This window comes from Anticarsia gemmatalis, chromosome 3 (genome assembly GCF_050436995.1).
Source record: "Anticarsia gemmatalis isolate Benzon Research Colony breed Stoneville strain chromosome 3, ilAntGemm2 primary, whole genome shotgun sequence".
NCBI lineage: Eukaryota > Metazoa > Arthropoda > Insecta > Lepidoptera > Erebidae > Anticarsia > Anticarsia gemmatalis.
The window spans coordinates 10,553,164-10,575,056 of NC_134747.1; the positions used below are offsets into that span (position 1 = coordinate 10,553,164).

At 36.1% G+C, this 21,893-nt stretch overlaps 4 protein-coding genes across 4 annotated transcripts; 1 reads left to right on the plus strand and 3 right to left on the minus strand.

The window, feature by feature from the left end:
- Window positions 1-1,893: 1,893 nt before the first annotated feature.
- Window positions 1,894-8,034, minus strand: LOC142987614 (nuclear pore complex protein Nup93-like). Its single transcript, XM_076136498.1, has 15 exons — window positions 7,648-8,034; window positions 7,379-7,559; window positions 6,694-6,996; window positions 6,326-6,468; window positions 5,527-5,760; window positions 4,154-4,295; window positions 3,830-3,998; window positions 3,643-3,748; window positions 3,476-3,561; window positions 3,203-3,329; window positions 2,953-3,118; window positions 2,790-2,870; window positions 2,439-2,678; window positions 2,169-2,366; window positions 1,894-2,077 (listed from the first exon to the last, which is right to left on the minus strand). The coding sequence occupies exons 1-15, from the start codon at window positions 7,815-7,817 to the stop codon at window positions 1,958-1,960; spliced, it is 2,466 nt and encodes an 821-aa protein (XP_075992613.1). The 5' UTR covers window positions 7,818-8,034; the 3' UTR covers window positions 1,894-1,957.
- Window positions 8,035-9,435: 1,401 nt separating this feature from the next.
- LOC142987111 (uncharacterized) lies at window positions 9,436-11,520 on the minus strand. The gene is made up of 2 exons (XM_076135664.1): window positions 11,394-11,520; window positions 9,436-10,363 (listed from the first exon to the last, which is right to left on the minus strand). Exons 1-2 carry the CDS (start codon window positions 11,518-11,520, stop codon window positions 9,621-9,623), a joined length of 870 nt encoding a protein of 289 aa, XP_075991779.1. The 3' UTR covers window positions 9,436-9,620.
- Window positions 11,521-12,244: 724 nt separating this feature from the next.
- On the minus strand, window positions 12,245-17,192 carry Upf2 (UPF2 regulator of nonsense mediated mRNA decay). The gene is made up of 10 exons (XM_076136503.1): window positions 16,377-17,192; window positions 16,070-16,282; window positions 15,646-15,897; window positions 15,137-15,282; window positions 14,587-14,881; window positions 14,289-14,504; window positions 13,159-14,208; window positions 12,930-13,079; window positions 12,662-12,807; window positions 12,245-12,589 (listed from the first exon to the last, which is right to left on the minus strand). The coding sequence occupies exons 1-10, from the start codon at window positions 17,076-17,078 to the stop codon at window positions 12,415-12,417; spliced, it is 3,345 nt and encodes a 1,114-aa protein (XP_075992618.1). The 5' UTR covers window positions 17,079-17,192; the 3' UTR covers window positions 12,245-12,414.
- A 1,632-nt stretch (window positions 17,193-18,824) lies between these two features.
- Window positions 18,825-21,742, plus strand: LOC142987112 (asparagine synthetase domain-containing protein CG17486). Its single transcript, XM_076135665.1, has 8 exons — window positions 18,825-18,994; window positions 19,084-19,335; window positions 19,499-19,673; window positions 19,942-20,153; window positions 20,224-20,630; window positions 20,854-21,025; window positions 21,200-21,441; window positions 21,517-21,742. Exons 1-8 carry the CDS (start codon window positions 18,944-18,946, stop codon window positions 21,740-21,742), a joined length of 1,737 nt encoding a protein of 578 aa, XP_075991780.1. The 5' UTR covers window positions 18,825-18,943.
- The last annotated feature ends 151 nt before the right edge of the window (window positions 21,743-21,893 follow it).

Sequence of the window (21,893 nt, forward strand, 5' to 3'; positions counted from 1 at the left end):
ACAATATTCTGTTCTAGCAATTCTGTCTTGTTATGTCATTATTGTGCAATGATTATAATGACATTTTACTAATGTTTATTTTTTGTTTACAGATCTTGAACAAGTAGTTTAGAATAAAGTGTTACATTATAACATGCAATAAGACAATGATCAGTTAAAGCTCTCTTAAAACTGATAGATATATTCAGATCAAAAGTTAAAACAATAAGCTAACATGAATACCCTATTAAAATTAAAAATGTTGCGGGGTAGCGCATATAAAGAGAGAATAGCTCGTAGACACCTTACGGACCTGTCTGATTGTGTTAATTTACCTGATACATATTTATTGAAGAACTGTGGAGTTAATAGAATAGTATTTCATCACATATTAAAGATACTGGAACCTGTAGTGCCGCAAACTCAAAGATCCAATGGTATTCCTTTCCCTTTGAAGGTAATCACCTGTTTTTCATATATTCCTTAAGTTGTTTCAAGTGAAGTTTGCTTCCGTTCTCGTATTCAAACATTATGCAAGGTGCTGGCAGATATTTACACTATCACATTATTAACATTTTTGTTAAAGTTATCATACTTAACTATATTTCATTTGATATTTATTTTCAGGTGCTAGTGACACTATCATTTCTGGCCAGTGGCTCACACCAGAAGTCAGTGGGCAAAGACTTCAATATTAACATATCTCAGAAATCAGTGAGTAGGGTGATCAAGATTGTGGTAGAAGGCCTAAACATGGTGCTAAATAATTGTATCATATTCCCCACTAGTGCTATGCAGAGGGAACTGATCAAGGAAGGGTAATTAGTCAAAGCTGGATTAAGTTCTTGCTCATGCATGGACAAACATTTTCTTTTTTAAAACATGCCACAGTAATTTTCATTTTCCTGAATAATAATATGTAACTTTCTTTCAGATTTTATAGAAAGTACCACTTCCCTGAAACTATTGGATGCCTTGATGGCACTTATGTTGAAATTGTATGCCCAAGGGATGATGAAGAGGCATTCTATGACAGAAAAGGTCAATATTCTATTCATGCACAAATTGTGAGTTTTGTTTTATTCCTACATTTTTTAAACAAGAATGAAACTGACTCAAAAATAATTATGCCTTTATTGTGCTTTTAGATCTGTGATGCTGACACAAGAATAATAGCAGTGTGCTGTAGATTTGGTGGTTCATCCAGCAGTGCTTATATTTGGAACAAAATGAATATAAGATCCTTTATAGAAAATATGAGCAGACAGGGGGAGATGAGTTGGCTCATTGGTATGTACTATGTACTATTCTCACATATATTTGAATAAAGTGTGTAATTACTGTAACTATTTATTCAAAGTGGTATATGTTTTCTTACAGCTGACAACAAGTACCCACAAAGAGCATGGCTAATGACTCCAATTTTACATGCTCCTCAAGGCACACCAGATTCTCAATACAATCACTTTCAAGGCAGAACTAGGGCCTGCATAGACAGGTGTATATCTAAACTGAAAGGAAGATGGGCATGTCTCCACAAACGCCCACTACATTACACTCCACAAAGAGCAGCTAAGATCATAAATGCTTGTGCAGTACTGCATAATCTTTGTATCAGAGCTGGTTTGCCAGATCCTGAACTTTATATAAACCCTGAACCTATGCCAATGATAAATGAAGTGACTGAAATGCCAGAGGATAATGTTAATGACTTGTATATTGGCATAGAAGTCAGAAGGCAGCTTGCAGAGAGAATCTACTATAGTGTTTAAAGTATTGCAACTGACTGCTTAGCAGATTATAATTTTTTCGAAAATTACTCTTCGAGAATCTCTCACCTATCAAGGTGCTATTGACTGATATACTTACGTATTCTAGTTAGTAAGATTACTTAAAATATGACTGAAACCAGTATTAATTATTAAAATACTTTATTACATAATAAGTTGAACTTTTTCTCACACTTTTCTCACATAACTTAATGCATCAATATTTGCATCTGAGCTAACTGACTGTAGGTGTCGCCGGGCATTCTGTACGCGATGTTACCAGCAAATGTGTTTAGTACTTCAGCCTGTTCACGTAGCCATTCCACTTGCTGTAAAGAACAAGAGAAAATGTTAATACAAAAATATAGAATATACTATGAAATAACATCAATAAAAATGACTTTGTATAGATTAGCTGACCTTGTTGTTCTGTGCGCCGAGTGGTTGAGACTGTGCAGCATTACGTAGCCGTTGTCGCTGAGCCAGAAGTATGGTGCATAGCGCACGCAGTACTGCCGGCAAACTGCGCAGCAGCTCTCCGCGAGCTGTTCGCGCCGCTGACACACGAGCGTCTAATTCACTTGAACTCAGTGGAACTAATTCGCAATCGCGCAGAGTCTGCAACAGTTAAAATCAGTTTATTAATTTATTGAAACTAAAATATAATATTTCTAGGTTCTATTTTCATACCTCAAGAGCACCTTCATAGTTTTCGCTATGGAATTGATCGAAGAACGTCATTAGTTTGCACAACTTAGTGTATGCCTCAACTAAAGCAGCTGGTAGCGTGGTGGCTTCAGATGAGCGCAGTCTTCTGGACACATGTTCTGCTAGCAACGAAAGACGTTGACGAAGACCGCCGGCACCACCGCCACTATTCACAACTTGTGCTAGCAAAACGCAGAATAACTCCAATACTTTTTCTAAGTTCTGCAATCGAAAAAGAGCACGATTTTTAAACTCAGCACCAGTCTCAAAAATTATCTTGCTTCAAGTTAAATCATTATTTTCTAATAATTTCAACGTGAAAAATATACTTACACCAGCAATATCATACATAGTAATGGCATCTTCAAATAAGCCTTTATTTACCAACTGTTCAGCAACATTTAGAGCTATGACCTGCAACAAAAAAAAATCATACAATCAAAATGGTCATCCATTTTCGCCTATTTCATGAAAATGTTGAGGTCGAGAGTCGTACTTTGCTATCAATATGTGGGTTATTAAATTGGTCCAACAGTCCCGAGCTTCGTAGTCCAGTGAGAGCGTCCATTCGACCAAACAATAGTTCGTAGTCACGACTTTCCAGAGCGAGATCCGTGCAACAACACATGAATAAGTTCTTACCGCTGGGGTCTTTGAGATTTCTGAAAAAAAAAAGAACATTTTTAATAGATTTGTAGCAGCAGTGACTAGTATATTTTAAGAATATCTATCAGTGTTTTACATACCTCAAGAAGAAGTAATAATGTAAGGCATCAGATGGGTCTGTCAGTTCGAATTTTCTTACATAAAGGAGCAATAATCGCGCTAAGTTTAGGCGGCGCAGTGGTGTCGGATCATCGGTATCAACAGACACTGAAACGGGAAAAATCAAGTTTTTATTTCTACGTATTTTCTTTGAGCCTCTTATAAAATGTCGAGTGATGAAACAATCAATCATGTTATTATTTTTATCTATTTTCTTTAAACCTTTTATATTTTTCCCAGTAATTAATACTTACGTAGAGGTGCTTGAACATTGCGTGGTGTACCTAACATGTAAACATCGTGAAGAGCTAAGGCCATGTGAACACCATGGACTTGGAATCTAGAACAAACAAACAAGCATGTTTGAGTTAAACTATAGGCTACAAAGAAATAAAATAATTAAAGTCGTTGTCATATTTACCTCTGTATTCTCGACAAGAATTCTATAGCTGGTTCAAATTGTCCAGTCAATGTCAGCATTCGGAAGTACACTACTGGATTCTCATATGCATGATAATGAGTTTCACCTGAATAACAATATCATATTAACACTGAAACATGATAAATATTACAAAATAAAGCATACACTTAGTAATTGTTAAACCTACCATATTCTTCTAAGATCATCTTCTGCAAGTCCGAGTAGGTGAAGGTTTCAGTCTCATTGTTTGTGCGTGATTTGATACAGGATAGTTTGAGCCATAGGTAATCGTCTGCCGTACGTGCCACCTCGTAGTGCTCGTCAGTCAAGTCACAACAACCAATGACACAATATACCTGGTGAAGAAAAAAATGTTCCAGTACAATACCTTACTCATCTTACTCAAAGAATAAATTTAAAAGTTAGTAAACTACTGAAGCAATTTAGATGACATTTGGCTAGATGATAGACTCGAAAAGTATGGTAAAAAATCGTTCATTATAATACTTACAGCTCGTTTATAGGGGTCTGTAGAGTTGCGCACTTGTATTCTGTACTGGAAGTTGATGGCAGTCTGCAGCTTGTCACTAAGTGGCTTCTCTGGGTTCTTGATATATTCTTCTAAGGCAGCTATAAATTCTTCATGGTCTCGTCTGTTAGTAATATTATTAAATTAGGATGATATATAACCATAAACCATTCTTTATGAATGTGATTTTTTACTAGAGCTCCATAATCCATACTAATATTATAAATGCGAAAGTAACTCTGTCTGTCTGTCTGTCTGTCTGTCTGCTACTCAATCACGCCTAAACTACTGAACCAATTTGCATGAAATTTGGTATGAAGATATTTTGATACCCGAGAAAGGACATAGGCTACTTTTTACCCCGGGAAAATGACGCATTTCCCGGGAAAATTCAGGTGGCGAACGAAGTCGCGAATAATCAATATTTTAATGACATTGAATTAACAAAATTCCGTTGTCATGGCAACTGTTTTAATGGCGGATATGCCTTAGCGCAACTTCGTTATATTATGAGATACTAGCTGACCCGCGCAACTTCGCTTGCGTCACATAAGAGAGAATGGGTCAGAATTTTCCATGTTTTTGTAACACTTTTTACTGTTACCTACTCTGCTCCTATTGGTTGTAGCGTGATGATATAAAATATGCTTTTTTTTTCACCAAAAATATTCTCAAAATCCATACTAATATTATAAATGCGAAATTATTTATATATATCTCGTAGTATAACGAAGTCGCGCTAAGACATATCCGCTATTAAAACAGTTGCCATGGCAACGGAATTTTGTTAATTCAATGTCATTATAATATTGTTTTTTCGCGACTTCCTTGAATTTTCAGAATTTTCCCGGGAAATGCGTCATTTTCCCGGGTTAAAAAGTAGCCTATGTCCTTTCTCGGGTATCAAAATATCTCCATACCAAATTTCATGCAAATTGGTTCAGTAGTTTAGACGTGATTGAGTAGCAGACAGACAGACAGACAGACAGACAGACAGACAGACAGAGTTACTTTCGCATTTATAATATTAGTATGGAAGTATGGATAAATCATTTTGAGAATATTTTTCGGGAAAAAAGCATATTTTATATCATCACGCTACGACCAAAAGGAGCAGAGTAACAGTAAAAAGTGTTACAAAAACGTGGAAAATTCTGATTCTCTCTTATGTGACGCAAGCGAAGTTGCGCGGGTCAGCTAGTTAAATATAAAACTGATAAACTCGAACCTATATTAGTGGATTAATTTTGTCTACTGTTGACTGCTAAATTAACCATAATTAATGGATAACTACTAGTGGCATGACTTTTACTTAGAAAAACAGTTAGGCTTTTAGACTTATTCTATTTACTCACCCGGCCTTTCGCAGACAATGTAAAGCAGCATTAGCATCTCCACTTCTCAAGCAGTAGTACACCATCGGCCAGAGTGGTCTCTCATCAATGACGCCGTCAGTTAATACTTGAACGTTCTGTTCTCTTAGTCGCAGCCCAACGAAGCCTCGCACTAAAGGATAAGTGCCGGGCTCTCCGCCACGCATCGCCGCCGCCGGGTTCGTGCGAACGACATCACTCATGTACAACTTGTATCTAAAAGAAGACAAGGATATTATAATTTACATTTTACATAAATATACCATTGGCAATTGATAGAAAATGCATCATTTGTTTGTGTTTAATAAAGAGACAAATATAATTCATTAATTTAAAAATAGTAACAAAAGTAAAAAAGGTATTATGGTTTCCAGCAGGTTGTATGTGAGGGACAATGAACTGTCCGTATTTATGCAAAAAGGAACCACACAGCAAATGAGTACTTTTGAGCTATCAAAGGTTTTACAAAAACATATCTGCACTTTCAGTTCCAGTTGGTTCTGTTATGCCAGTTGTAAACATTATTTCTGAAGCGAAAATCGCACCGTTCTTTTTTGAATAAGGTTTTAGGCCACTTTTAAATTGGTATTCCGCTAAAAAGTAAAAATTAAAAAATTGTCGTGTGGTTCCATTTTGCATAAATACGGACAACTCAACTTCATCAGTTGGGTGCATTGTCCCTTACATTCAAAAGTCTATTTTATTTATTCATATACACATTTGGGCGAATATATGAAAAGGTGTAAGTCAGTGTAAGAGGGTAGCCTTAAGTAAAGTTTACCTCTTTTCCAGATATTTCTTTCCCTGTGCAACTAGACACTGCTGAATGGTTGGGTTTCCTCTAGCCTTAAGTGGATCCTCATCTCTCACTAATGCTGGAATGTTTGCCATTGTCTTGATGGTCTCCCACATCTCTTGTACTTTCTAGAAAAATAAATAAAGCTAGTAATATTATTTACTTATTAACACAGGTTATGTTATTTACATGGCTTATGTAACATGAGCATGTTGCACAGATAATTATATGATAGAACTAAGATAAACCATGTGAAAGAATTTCTGGAAAGCTTATTATTTATTTCAAGAAGTCCTTACAGAAGCAAAAAATAAAAATGTTATCTACTATGCCGCATAATTTGTGATACTAACAGGATCATTGAACTCTTCAGCAACTTGCACAAATTTGAGATGCAAGGCTGTCCTGGACTTGGAGCCTTGGAACACCAGTTTATTATACTGATGCACTTGTCTGGCATAAGCAGCTTCAATATTATCCAACATGGAATGTCCAAACTTCTTAGGTGCATCCATAATGCTTGGTGGTTCTGGCGTTCGTTTTAGATCCAACCAGTTCTGTGAGGGACCGATCATGGCATTCATTAACTTTATTTTTTCTCTGTTCCATTCAGATAGCATGTGCTCCCATTTTTGATCTTCTGTTGTTTGTAGTGACTGAAAACAGTGTTAATTGTCAGAATAATGGTTATGTTGCGGCAGACAAATATTTATTTATAGGCCTTGCCATTTTCATACTGGACCTTGATTATTTGTTTGACAATCTTTTAAAGCTTTCAAGGCTCAGGAGAATCAAAGCAATGTTAAAAAAGATTGTTTTGTTGGAGCATAGCAAAGGGTGTGCAAGGCGATTGGGACTAAAGGGTAGCGAAGCTCCCGTTTTTCGCTGCCTTCGCAGCTTCCTTTAATGGTGATGACCTCAAGAGAAACCCCAAACAAAACCAGAGGAAACACAATCAAAGTGTTTTTCAAAAATCGTGAAAAATCCAAGTTACTGTGCACACCCTTTAGTACTATAACAAACGGATCGCTTACTTACATTTTTATTAACTTCATCAATGAGTGATAAAATTGCATTTTCTCTTTCGTTTCTCAGGAAGCTTTCAATGTCAGAGTCCGCAATCGGTTGCAGTGGCTCGAAAGTACGTTTAGAGCTGAGTGTTTCAAGCTTTTGAGATATTTGTTGGAGATCTATGCCCTTGGAACCAAACAAAAGATGCCTGCAATCGAAATAATGATAATATTACTTATATTTTACACATAGCTCGTCGAAATTACTTTAGTAACAAATATTTAACAATTCCTTACGCCTGAATGTCGTTCGCACCAGATTGAATAACTCTTGAATAAAGTTCCTGTGATGCTTCCAGCACTTGGCCCAGAGAACGCTCAACCCTCGGCAGCTCTTCATTACCTTCGATTTCAGTCGTTAGCTGTTCCGCTTGTTGTAATAATTTGCTAAAATCATCGTCCGCCATCGTGCACAGCACTATAGGTTATCTCAGTTTACTGAATAATTACCAGTCTTGATATCTGAGGTATTTACACTGTATATTCTTAACACACTTTTTAAGTTTTAGAAAACAGACTTTTATTGGTACAAAGATTATCTAAAAACAATAAATAAATACAGCCGACCGGTACGCGCTTCAAAGTATGAAACTGACGTTAGGTCACAGTTATTGCCACTTTATTGCACTTAATAGAATAAAATGTACCGTGTTTAATAATTAAATTGAGTAATATTTTGTGTTGCGAGCTCTTTAAAAACCTTATAATGTGTTATATCGATAAAAAATAATTCACAACCCAATGCACACTCAACGTCTCAAAACTATTCGCATAAAATAAGCGCACGATTTAGAATTGTGCGCTCATTCTCATATCAATTAGTCTTACGTCACTCAAGAATAACATTAACAAACAAATAAAATGGAAACTAGCTAAGGATCTTTACAAGATTAAAGAAAAATATGTTAAGTCTCAGCGCGGCCAAGGCAATTATTTTCTGTGATACCGACTGAAAAATTCAACATTTCGTAAATTAGGGCCCAACTGATTCATACTAGTATTAAATAATTTATTTTCCATTTTAAATTCAAGAAATTTCACCTGCGGTGGTTTCAAAAGATCCAATAAGTAGCATGAATTCATTAGACGTTTTTATGTTCTTCCAAACATCGAAATCATAATCTACTGTCGCTTTTCAATATACCGTAGTTCAAAGAAAACACGAAAGCCCTTCTCCCATTACGATACGCCCGCGCGACTCTAGTCTCGGAGACTAGTCGCCACGAAGTATCTCACATACATTTGTATGGAGACTCTCACATTACGATACTGGTAGGCCCTTCTCCCATTACGATACTTCTAGGGTACGATACTCGAGTATAATACTAGTTGGATACATGTTCGCTACCCGATGCTCGCATATTATGCAACTTAAAAGTTACTAAATTCATCATTTGTGCAAACTCGTTTTTTGTAGACTGACGTTATGTCGAGCGACTCCAGTGACGATGAAGCTCTTGCAGTTTTTTTGTTTTATAGAAATAGAAGACGTCAACGCAAGAGTAGAAAATACTGGATTCATCCATATATTGAAAGAAACATAAATTGTAGAGTTTTTGTAGCCGCACAAGAACTACAACACGATGATAAGAATTTTTTATCTTTTTACCGAATGTCTAAAGAGTCCTACTTGCATCTTGTTACATTATTAAAACCATCTATACATCAACGAAATACTAAATTTAGAGAATGTGTCAGTGCGGAAGAAAGAATTCTGATAACCCTAAAGGTAACATTCGGTTCTTAGCGACCGCGACGCGCGACCGCGACCCGCGACCGCGACCGGGTCGCACGACCCACTGCTTAGTATGGATTTATATGGAGTACTAAACAAATCTAGCGACCGCGACGCGCGACCGGTGGGCGCGGCTAGAGAGCAGAGTGGGTCGCGCGACCCGGTCGCGGTCGCGGGTCGCGGTCGCGCGTCGCGGTCGCTAAGAACCGAATGCTACCTTAAGGTAAATAATACTTCATTGTGACATAAGTTTAAATGTTTATTAAATTTTAATATGTAAGTATGTACTCTATAGCTAATTATTACTTATTCTTCATCTTCCTGTGATAATAACATAGGTATTGATTCATAATAAAGAGTGGCAGTATTTGATTGTACTACATTCAGACTTTCGTTTATGGTACTTGGCGTACTTATTGCCTCGGCAGCAGCTACACTCATCGGTGAAGGAGTAGAATAAAGTGTGATGGGACTATTAAATATTTTCACTACTTTGGTCCATTATATCGTCTATCAATGCAAGCACTCTTCTCTTAAACAGTCTTCTTTGACTATCAGTCATTTTGTTCATGTCCGATAGTAAACTCAATAAGAACATTTTGTTTGAATTTTCTGTACTGTCAAAGTATTCTAGAATTTTAGATTGTTTAAGTTTAAAATAAGCTGAAATGTCTTGCTCGGCTTGATTTTCTTCCAGCTTCTTCCGTTTTTTTTTATTATTTGTTGACGGTGGTGGTAGTGGTAATTGCTGTTGCGACATTGGTTGAGTGCTTGTACTAGTAGAAGGAAGAGATGATTGCTGTTGCGACATTGGTTGAGTTCTTGTACTAGTAGAAGAAAGAGATGATTGCTGTTGCGAGATTGGTTGACTGCTTGTACTAGTAGAAGGAAGAGATGATTGTTGTTGCGAGACTAGTTGAGTGCTTGTACTAGTAGAAGGAAGAGATGATTGCTGTTGCGAGATTGGTTGAGTGCTTGTAGGTACATTTTCTGTGAACTGTGTTTGTTCGCATAGTTCAAGATCAGTCTGTGGTTCTATCGTCTCTTTTAAATTTCCTGATGGTTTTCCTGCTGTTTTTATAAAGGGTACAGTAAATTGCATATAGTCTGCTAAGTAATATGGTTTTTTTTGTGCAGTACCTGCTCCACTTTTGGCCGGTTTCAAGTGACGAACAAAAACACTACGTAGATTTTTCCACTTTTCTTTAGCTTCTGGTCCTGAAAATAACCTTAATATTAATTGTTTTTCAGATATTTGGGGTCAGGTTGTACGTTTGTAAGCCTAGGATTGTATTTTGCAAGAGGAGATAATACAATTTGCAAGGTCATAGCTGCAACTACAGTTATAATATGGGAGATATTAAATGGAGACTATATGCCATTACCAGATGTGCAACATTGGAGAGACATTGCTGCTCGTTTTGATCGCCTCTGGAATTTACCCAACTGTTTAGGGGCATGTGATGGTAAACACATCAGAATAGAAAAATTACCTAATTCGGGATCAAGTAATTTTAATTACAAATCCTACCATTCGATAGTATTAATGGCATGTTGTGATTCCGATGGATAATTTACTATTATCGAAACTGGTTATGCGGGTAGGAACAGTGACGGTGGAATCTTCGGTGCTTCCAGGATCAAACGTTGGATAGAACACGGACGTCTTAAAATTCCTTTACCTTCCAAACTTCCTAATGATCAATCTAACTATGAATTTCCATACTATTTTATTGGGGATGAGGCATTTCCCCTTCTATCTTACATGATGAGACCATATCCCCAAAGAACCTTAAATGACTTGAGAAGGGTATTTAACTACAGACTTAGCCGAGCGAGGAATACAATTGAATGTGCTTTTGGGATGATGGCTGAAAAATTTCAAGTATTAAGTACTGCTATAAGATGTCATACAATCGAAAAAGTATCAAATATAATAAAAGCAGTGTGTATTTTACACAACTATGTTCGAAAACGTGAGGGTATTCTATATAGTCCAAGGGAGTTTAAACAAAACAGATCGGTCACTGTTCCCGTTACAACGACAATACAACCTCATAATATAGAAATAACGGCAACTATGTCACCACATAATCAACGAAATTATTTAGCAAACTACTTTATATCTGAGCAAGGTTCATTGCCTTGGCAATACCAATCCTGTTTGCGAAATACAATGTAATATTGATAATAATAAACCATGTACCTATGTGTACAAAAAACCAACCTGTTATTTGAAATTTGTTACCAATTTCAGCCCAAGTCTTGTCTATTGTATTTTTTCGCATGTATTCGGGTAATTTGTAGTTATATAAACAAGCATATTTTTCAATTTCTTGTACAAACTTAATATTTGTTTCTTGCTCCGCCGCCATCTTGACGAAACGCGCGAGACGCGACGCACAAGCGACCAACACGGCGGGTATCGCGAGACTAGTCGCGAACGCGTAGAATACCAGTATCGTAATGTGAGAGTCTCCATACAAATGTATGTGAGATACTTCGTGGCGACTAGTCTCCGAGACTAGAGTCGCGCGGGCGTATCGTAATGGGAGAAGGGCTGTAGTCTCCATACAAATGTATGTGAGATACTTCGTGGCGACTAGTCTCCGAGACTAGAGTCGCGCGGGCGTATCGTAATGGGAGAAGGGCTTTAATCAAAGAGAATGGAGAAACGAGCGTGATAGTTTCTCAACAAAAAGTATATTTGCTTTATTACTATTGTCAAGCAAACACAGGAATTGTCGGATTACTTGCTTTGAAGGTGTTAAACGTTTATATGGTAGTTATGGGTAAAGAGAAACAGATTATTTAAAAAACCTACATATTAGCCTAAAAGTTAAGTCAGGATCATGTTAGCTATTTCTTGGCAATATTAGGAGTAAAGGAGAGTTCCATGACGTTCGATAGAGTTCAGCAATAATCCAAATTCCCGCCAGTTTAAATCATCTGTTAAAATCTTTTACGTTTAATATGTCTGGTTGGTAGTTCGTATGCAGTTTCCATCTGAAACTGCGTTTTTGTTTAACTCTAAGGGTCATCATATTTTTACTCTCGCTCGTGGGAAGGGCAAAAAAACTTTAAGTTAAAACAAACATGAAATATAAACGCTAATTTATTTCTCAGAAATATGGTACTTTAACATACAACATGTAACAAATTCTGACTTCACGATTCAATTACAAAAATCTTAAACAGGAACAGCTTAATTTTTTTACCAATTTAGTTAATTTTATTACAATGTTACCTGCCTATTAAAAAACTTAGATTTATTTAAATTTTTTTGGTCCAAATATTAGGTCAGCATCTGGAGCACCCTTGGGGTGTTGATATTTCTGTCGGACGTGCTGCCCTCTGTTGGGATTACCACTGCCTCCTGAACCGCCGCCACTTTCTGCGCTATACTCCTCTTCTTCTTGTCTTTCCGAAATATTCAATGTTAATCTGAAAAGGCCATAAAATATAAGAATACCATATTTAAAGACTAACTAAAATAATTATTTAAAAGGTACATACAGTTTCATTTTCTCCATCTCTTGTTTATCAGCAAGTGCCTGCTGCTGTAAATTGCTCGCTAGTTCAGGCGGTGCACTGAATGACTTGTATTGAGGTTTAGTTCCTTTACGCACCATCAGCACAAATTCTACGCCTTCTTTGCCTTGCTATAAAAATGACAAGAAAGAATTAGAAAATAAATCGTAAAGATCAAAGATATCCTAATATTAAAAAAATATTTGTCTGCTAAATTTAAAAACTAAATTATAAGCCTTCTCTAAATACGTACCAGTAATTGTTCGTAAGTCTTCTTCGTAGTCTGTCGGCATGTCATAGGAACAGCGATGTCTCGCTGTTGAGGTCTATTCTCGCGTTGTCTTTCGGCTATGTTTTCCATTACCATCTTCTCGAAAGCTGACTCGAATTCTACATCTTCGACCTAAAAAGAAAATACGAAATTGGAAAATACGTAATGCAATCCTGCAACAAAGATAAAAAGAACGGAGAAACATTCTTACAGGTTTTGGAGCAGGTCTTCTTGGTTCCATCGTAATTTCTTCACCTTGTTGCATGTTATCATTATCATCATTTCCAGTATTCTCTGTGATTGGTTCTTCATCAGAGCTTTCCTCTGGTAGTTGAGGGTTATCGGTTTCATCATCAGTTTCAATAATAGTATCTAATCCTTCATTCACACTGTCATCACCCTGGTCATCATTGTCATTGTCGTCTTCACCTAATTCTGGATACAAGGTCTGCCTCAAGTCCTCAATGGCATCCTTACACTGTTGCCAACTTGTAAATAATACCAACTTGGGCCTCAGAGTTGTCAAACACTCCTGATAAATATAATTGACGTAAATAGGGAACATATTGTCATCATTCCAGTGAGGATCTGAATACTTGAACCAGTAGTAATTTTGGAAGAATATTATGAAATAATCTAGCCTCTTTTTACTAGAGCCGCTATTGAAGTACGCGCCACACGTCTCTAGAAGGGCACAGACTAGTCTAATCCTGAACACATTGTCTGGAGGGTCGAGAGGTGACACATTGGTGTGGTCATTGGTTACGCCGAAAGTGATAAACGAGTACAAAACTGTGAATACGTCGCGTGAATCTAGAAGCTTGTAGTTGTAAAGTTCTCCAAGGTATCTGACTGTGGCTATTCTCCTTTGATTATACCTTGGATGTGGGTCTTCCATAGTGACTCTTATTTCTTCAAGGATGGTATCTACTACTGCTGGTGCTACAGCTTCCTGCCAGGCGGCTAATTCAGCCGTGAGCCTGGCTAGAGCTCTCCTGGCACTGGCTCTCACTCTCCAACCACCAGCCAAGTGTTGTATAGCTACAGCTGCAATATCTGGATCATCCCAATTCAATTTTCTCATAAGTCTTAGTATCTTCTCCTCATTGCTCTTCTGTAAGTCTTCATGGAGTACTTTCCTGATAAATTGATGCATTGCAGGTTCTTCTTCCTTAGGTTGAGCTGGGGTTTCGGGAGGACAGACGTAATAAAATGCGTTTTCGATTTGAGTCACGTAACGCGAGTCGAGGGCTGACACAGTCTATAAGAAAAAAAAACATTCAAACATTAAACACTCATATTATTTAAATGTATTTTTTAACTGTTAGAATGAACCGGTACCTTTTTTCTCATCATTTGCTGCAAATATATCATTGTGCGTTGATGCGTGTCAGGGTTACAATACAGGAATCTTCCGCATGTCTCGAGGAGATTGCAAGCCATTTCAATGTGATGATGTTTGAAATCATGCAAGAGTACTTTCAAACAATACAGAGCTTCCATCTTAGAATACAGACCGAATTTTACTAGTTCGCCGATAAAACGCACCACTTTTATCTGTAAAATAAATCAAGATAGAATAGAGATACATTTTAATGTTTTTATTATAATTTATAGTTTTAAAGTATTTATATAATACCTTTGACTCAATATTAATTTGATCTTTTTTCCTGACATGATATTTGAAATCTTGTTTCAGCATCTGGCACAAATCAACACAAACATCTGGCAACACTGGGTACAAAATAGCTGCAAATCTTGAGTAAAATGGCAGTAAATCTAGTCTAGTTCTGGCAACACTGAACAAAACCCTGGTCAGTTTCTTCCTATTATTCTTAGTATTGAGATTCAGGACGAAATCAACTGCAGCATTATCTATCAGTTCTCTATTGATGCAGTTTGGCAGTTCATTCATAAATGCATCCAATGCATATCTGTAAAAAAAGAGACATAAAAGCTTAAAAAATATATTTTACTGTCATGTTTATTATGTACAAAGATTTTGCTTTAAATTAATCATTGTTGATAACTACTTATGAAGCATTGATTAATGACAACAAAAATTGCACTATTATAACAAAAGCATATAATTTTTTGTTGATTCTAGTAACTAGAGTCATCAGTAAGTAGATAATCATATTTCATATTGGAAAATGTGTAAAAAGTAACAAATAATACAGAATCCTTACTTGTTAGAAACATTCGATGGTTGTACTTCTTCTTGTTCCATCTCAGGGACAGTGGGAGGTCCTTCACTGTCACTCAGCTCATCCTCTTTCAAATCCTCATCCAACATTTCCTCTGTTACTGTTTCAGTCTTATTGCTCTTTACAGTCTGTAACAAAGTATATTAGGTTGATTATTGTTATCAGACTCCAAACGAGAACTGTTCTAAACATTTTTTATTTTAAAACAAGAAAAGACTGAAATTATTACTTGTGCAATGGGAATATACTTAATAATACATTGTGAATGGCCAATACTAGGCTACTGATACTTCCAAAAATCATTTGTAGAAATTAGATGGTGCCATTAATTTTTTACCTTGAGACAGAGTTACACCTAGTTCAATAGAAATTCATAGATCACTCTTTGGTCTCTACCTACTCTTATGGGCAAAATGTATGATTTTATGTGTATGTACTCATAATGGCCTATTGCATAATATTTGATTAAATGTTTTTCAAAAGATACTTACTTCTTTCACTTGATAGTTAGGCATAAAAACTTTCAAATCTGGTAAGCTAGTGTAGAATGTTCTTGTATCTTCATCTTGCCAGGGGTCAGTGCCAGCCTGCATGGGGAACTCTTCAGTGCCACCAATAGTTACCGTGCCTTGAGTCTCTGCCACTGTCAGAGACAAAGTTGGTGGCTCTCCAGCCTCTCCTAACTCCTCACCCAAGACTTCTGCAAAGCTCTGGGCACCAGCTAGGAGTTTATCATATGTAGCCTGAAAATACAATCATTCTTAATACTGTAGATTTAAACCTAGATAGAAATGTATACCATTAATGCTTGGGAGATTAAGACAGCAAAAGTAGATTGATAAAAAATATTGCATGTTATTGTGAAATGTTTCACTAAGATAAAAGAAATGTTTGAATTTTCTGAGACATGTTTACCTGATGTTGTTCCAACTGGTCTTTTCTCTCCTGTGACAATTCACCTCTTGTGTGCAAAGTTCTCTGGTTGGCAGCATGTAAGCCTTGTAGTTGGCCTCTCACTGCCAATAAATGCTTAGTTAGAGACAAGAAGTATTCTCTCAGCAGAGTCCTCACTGCAGTTTGCCTCTCAGCTGTCAAAAATGTATTCCTTGGCATGGTAATGCCATGTTTCTGTAAAATAAATAATAAGTTATGTACCTACTTAATGTAACATTACAATCAGAATATTTCCAGTATAAAATAAAAGTGATAAAAAATACCATACCTCAGCTGTTTCTCTTATTTTCTTCGGAACTAACCCTGCATAGTCTTCACCACAGTGTTTACAAAATGACAACAGTATTGGTATATTATTGTGTTCCTCTTTATCCATATTGATCAGGACTGTGAGCACATTGCCTAACAATGGCAGACCAGTTTTGTTTGTGAATATTCCCACAGCTACCAACTCAGCATAGAATCTTATATCAACACGTAATTTTGAAGAATTTGTTATTTTATCCGTGGTCTTGAATGTTAGTATCTTTTGCCAGTTCTCAAAAAAATTTGCCGCGAAATCTGCATAAGTGCGATGTAGCGCAGAACACAAAGTTATAGCAGCCGCGATGTCTGACATCTTCAGCTTAGCTTCTGCGATCGCTGCTGCCACTTCTGAGATATATTTAGTAAGGTTGAGAGTGTTGAAATCTTTCAACAAAGCGTCCAGTTGTACAGCGCTAAAAGACTTCAACTTCTTGACGAAAGTTGTGTTCTTCTTAAGTCCAGACTCTAATTTAGAGAAATGATTTTCAGGTGGACGTACACAGTTTAAATTCTGGTTTCTGAGCTCAGACTTTTGTTTAACCCTAGCTTCTAGGTTAGATATATACTCATCGAGGGCCGCTTTCTCATCTTCTGCACTCTCTGAGTTTTCCTCCACTGGCTGTTCACTTTTTTCCGCATCTTTGTCCGTTGAAGTCATTGTCATTAGCAATCAATTAACATAGTATCTGAAGATGATATTGTTTTCAGATATGTAAAATTTTTGTTTTTCCGATTTGTTGGGTTCACTGCTTGACACTTTGACAACACAACATGAATAACATGACAGAGTTGACAGGACGACGCGGACGTCACTGTCAATAAAATACTATAAAAAAAACAATCAACAATTTGATAAGGATAATTTATTTACACAGTAATTTCACTGCAATAGGTATTTGGTAAGACTCATTTAAAAATATACGAGAATGTCAACACCTATTCCTCTTGTACCTATTTGTTGTACCGTAAAACGGGGTGAATAGAATTCGCGGGGTGAATAGAAAAAAAATCAGGAAAGTTTTCAAGGCTAATATTTGAGTACTTCTCGTTGAAGAATTTTGTTCAAATTTGAAATGATTACACGTCGATATTACTTCTCTGCGGTGTTATAATTGTTTAAATGTTTAAATTGATATTTATACCCAAAAAATTGCTTCAAAGTCTACCGTCCTTGAATGCCTTAATATCGACCCTCAAAACTTTGGATTTAAAGTGGGATTTCTTTTCTAATGAGTTGTTTGAAGTGTTTATCTCTTTAGGTGTATATTAATTTATAAAGATACAATATTGTTAATTGAAAAAACGTTTTTAAATCTAAAAAATATGTTTAAATCATGGAAACAGTAATTTTTTTGTATAAACGGGGTGAATAGAATCGTTTGAAGGGTGAATAGAACTACAGTATGGGGTGAATGGAAACATAGCAGGGTTCAATAGAAACGCGTAAGGGGTGAATAGAAACGAGTGAGGGGACAATAGAGATTAATAAATAGGGTTGTCAAAAACTGTAAACAAAATTAACATATTATATCAGCTTAGCCTTTCTTCCAAGCTATGTTGGAGTCGGCTTCCAGTCTCACCGGATGCAACTGAATACCATTGTTTTACATGGAGCGACTGCCTATCTGACCTCCACAACCCAGTTACCTTGGATAACACGATACCCTTCGGTAAGACTGGTTGTCAGACTTTCAAGCTTCTGACTGCTGTTAACGACTGTCAAAGATCTTCGAAAATGACAGCCGGGACCCACCATTTAACGTGCCTTCCGAAACACGGAGGAACTCGATATGTATAAGATGGTCACCCATCTACTAATCAACCTCGGCAAGCATGGTTTAACCTCAGAGATCGATCCGCGCGGCTGTTGTTAACTAAGCCACTAACATAAACAATGAAAAATTAATAGTCATTAATCTTCTGAACTTCACAATTATCATTGTATCAAAGTTATAACGGCAAACTACTGCATATAGTATGAAAGTTAGTTAGGTTATCTTGCTTTATTTTTTGAGTTAAAGTAATTATCAACGGTTATTTAAATTTTTAAACACACAACCTCCCTTTTCAGTATGTTGGATAAGTCGTCTTTGGCAGCCCTAACAATTTTTCCATTCACCCCTTTGGTCGTTTCGATTTACCCCTATCGCTGGGTGAATAGAAAATGACCATTTTTTTAAGGAAATATCGTAAAATTATGCATATTTTTGGACAAATATGGTTTTAGCTCTTTCTTCATGGCGCCGGACATGATATAAAAGAACCCGACAATAAAAATAACAAGTTATTCGCAACAAATTTTTAGGACAAAGTTGAAAATCGTTTCTATTCACCCCGTTTTACGGTATTTAAAATGTACTACTCTAGTACTCTATTTTGATATGATTGTTTATGTTTTAATGTCAGAATTCAGAAACTTCAAAAAGTCATAACAATGTGCGCGCGAGAGAATCTTGTTACTTTAAAATAAATTGATAATTACAGAAGTATACATTAAATATTTTCACCGTATTGCTTTGTTTGTACAGTATGTGTGGAATATTTTGCGAAATATGTTACGCTGCGGACAAGTCTGCTAAGGTACTAAATGATTATCAAATTAAGAAACTTTAGTTATCATGTACTTACCTATTAACCAACAAATTTATCAAATTTTTGGTAAATTTCAGGATACTGAAATACTACGACGTATTCAGAACAGAGGTCCGAATTGCGCACGCTCGTTGGAACTAAGTATAAGTGATGAAATTAGTGTGTTCTTTTGTGGAGCGGTACTGTGGATGCAAGGGCCACAGTTGGTCCCTCAACCGGTGGAAGACGATCAAGGTGTGCTATTATACAATGGGGATATCTTCGACGAGACGTGGGACAACAATGTGAGCGACACACAAATAATCATGCAGAGATTGAGTGAGCGAAATGTAAGTTACAGTGACTTTATCATCACAATTTAATAGACTCTTCATATAATCTTAAACATATCGCTACTCCAGATCTTCTCCCATTTTTTAGTGGTAGTAAGATTTCATTTAAGTTATTTTGATCTACAATTAAGATTTAAAATGTTTTGCATTTATGTTTCAGGGGCAGCAATTAGAAAGGCACATAGTAAATCAGCTTAAAACACTTAAAGGACCATTTGCCATCATGTATTATGATAAAGTAAACAAGAATTTATATTTTGCAAGAGACAGAATTGGAAGAAGTTCACTACTGTTTCATAAAAATGATAAGTCTATTATTATTAGTAACGTTTTGGGTAAGAATATTACCATTTACTTATATTATTATTAGCATTAGACATATTTACAGGGGTAGACAGTGACGAAAGAACACCACTTGTGATCTTATGATCTCTACAAACTTCCCTTGCTTCATTTATATTTATTTATACAACTTTGTCATACATATATCTTGACTTTGATCTCAGCTTAATCCTGAAAGGAAAAGACTTGCTTTTTTATTTATTATGGGTGTATGTAGTACTAGGAACAACAGACCATAAAGTGTAGACATATATTTTCCAGGTAGAGATTGCAAGTGTGTTGAAATACCAGCTGTCCACATTCAAGTAATGAATATAGCTACAAATAAAATCACTCTTCATCCATGGAATGAGAGTCTGCCTTCTATTAAAGACCTTTCTGTATTTGACTGGTTAAACCAACTACAGGTGCAGCAAAGTCTACCAGATGATGAATTCAAATTTGACTATGATGAAGAAGATATGACTGACAAGGTATTAAACATAAGTAAAGACTAACGCATTATTGTTTCAGTGTTTAACCAGCCTATTTCACTCTTTTCAGGATGATGTAATTCAGTATATAGCATCAACTGCAAAGGAAATAAAATGTAAGTTAAGTGTCATGAAGAAAATATTGGAGCATCCAACAATTAAGGAAACATGCCTACGAGTAACCAAACTGTTGGAAAAAAGTGTTGAGCTGCGTTTAAAAAGACAGCCAAATAAATGTAAAGCTTGCTTGGATATTAAAATAGATCATTGTAATCATTGCACAGTAGGAGTTTTATTCTCAGGCGGTCTGGACTGCACAATATTAGCTCTTTTAGCTAACAAGTACTTACCAGAAGATCAGAGTATAGATCTGATTAATGTGGCCTTTAAGAAAGATGATGCTGCAACTTATGATGTTCCTGATAGACTGACCGGTAGACAGTCATGGCAGGAGTTACAGAAATTGTGCCCATCCAGGTGATTTTATAATTTTTAACACAAATATGGGTTTTTATTGCCTTAGTAAGCAATTTCAATGTTTAAGACACTTTTGTGTTTTTTTTTCTAGCCTATTTTGTCCCATTGTTAGGCAAAGATCTCCCCAAACTCTTTCATTGGTCTTGACCTAGGACACTATGGATATTAAAATGAATTTCGTGGCATGGCTTATGTCAGCAACCATTTTTTGTATTTATTTCAGAGAGTGGGTCTTTAGAGAAGTTGATGTCCCAAAAGAGGAACTAGAAAAGTATCAAGAAGATATAATAGGTGATCTAGTTTATCCTAGACAAACTATTTTAGATGAAAGTCTAGGAACTGCACTGTGGTTTGCCGCAAGAGGCGAAGATTGTACAGACTCATCTACCAGCAGGGTAATTACTAAATATTATTATCGACTTGTTAATGTTTATAAAAGTTAAATATTTATTCATAATGATTGAAAACCGATTTATGGCTTTAGATAAAAGAATGATAGTAAGTCAGATGCGTCGTGCAGTTTTGACTACAGCTAGATGTACGAAATTTTGAAACTGTTTGTTTTTCAGGTGCTGTTACTAGGATCTGGTGCTGACGAATTATTTGGTGGCTATGTTCGACACAGAAATGCATTCAAACGTCATGGATGGCAAGGCCTTAGTAAAGAACTTCAGCTGGATTGGAAAAGGATATCATTCAGAAATTTAGCCCGCGACAACAGAGTTATATGTGACCACGGAAGACAACCTAGGATGCCTTATCTAGATGAAGACTTTACAAATTATGTTTTACAACTGAAACCATGGCTCAGGTAATTTTATTCAACCTTCCACTTACATATTTTCTAATACAAAATTAAAATAATTTGCATCATTTTTATTTTAAGATGTTATCCCAGTGAAGATATGAGTATTGGCACAGGAGACAAGCTTATGTTAAGATTAGTGGCTATGAACCTTGGATTATCGGAAGCAGTAATTCTACCTAAAAGAGCCCTACAGTTTGGCTCTAGGATAGCCAACAAAAAAGAAAAAGGCAGTGATATATCTAGAACATTTCTGAAGAATAAATTAATGCCTTCGTATTTTTGTGTTTCTTTTAAAACTAGATGACCTAAGCATGCAATGTTGTATGTGTGAATGAATGTCTGTTGTTTAATGAAATTGGATAAAAAAAGTAATTTTCAACAGAAATATTATGAACAGAAATGAATATCTTAAAATATATTTTCTGCGCGCACTTTTACCCACCACAGAGTATACT

Bases quoted from the DNA above. Each gene is read 5' to 3' on its own strand.
- LOC142987614 (XM_076136498.1), bottom strand. From the start codon at position 7,817: ATGGCGGACGATGATTTTAGCAAATTATTACAACAAGCGGAACAGCTA. The intron at 3,999-4,153 runs GTAAGTATTATA...TTTCTTCACCAG, and splicing joins CAGACCCCTATAAACGAGCT to GTATATTGTGTCATTGGTTG. The intron at 2,871-2,952 runs GTACGACTCTCG...TTTTTGTTGCAG, and splicing joins ACCCACATATTGATAGCAAA to GTCATAGCTCTAAATGTTGC.
- LOC142987111 (XM_076135664.1), bottom strand. From the start codon at position 11,520: ATGGCGGCGGAGCAAGAAACAAATATTAAGTTTGTACAAGAAATTGAA. The intron at 10,364-11,393 runs GTAACAAATTTC...GGTTATTTTCAG, and splicing joins CAAGACTTGGGCTGAAATTG to GACCAGAAGCTAAAGAAAAG.
- Upf2 (XM_076136503.1), bottom strand. From the start codon at position 17,078: ATGACAATGACTTCAACGGACAAAGATGCGGAAAAAAGTGAACAGCCA. The intron at 12,808-12,929 runs GTACGTATTTAG...TCATTTTTATAG, and splicing joins AGACTTACGAACAATTACTG to CAAGGCAAAGAAGGCGTAGA. The intron at 12,590-12,661 runs GTATGTACCTTT...TGGCCTTTTCAG, and splicing joins GAGATGGAGAAAATGAAACT to ATTAACATTGAATATTTCGG.
- LOC142987112 (XM_076135665.1), top strand. From the start codon at position 18,944: ATGTGTGGAATATTTTGCGAAATATGTTACGCTGCGGACAAGTCTGCT. The intron at 19,336-19,498 runs GTAAGTTACAGT...TTTATGTTTCAG, and splicing joins AGAGATTGAGTGAGCGAAAT to GGGCAGCAATTAGAAAGGCA. The intron at 19,674-19,941 runs GTAAGAATATTA...TATATTTTCCAG, and splicing joins TATTATTAGTAACGTTTTGG to GTAGAGATTGCAAGTGTGTT.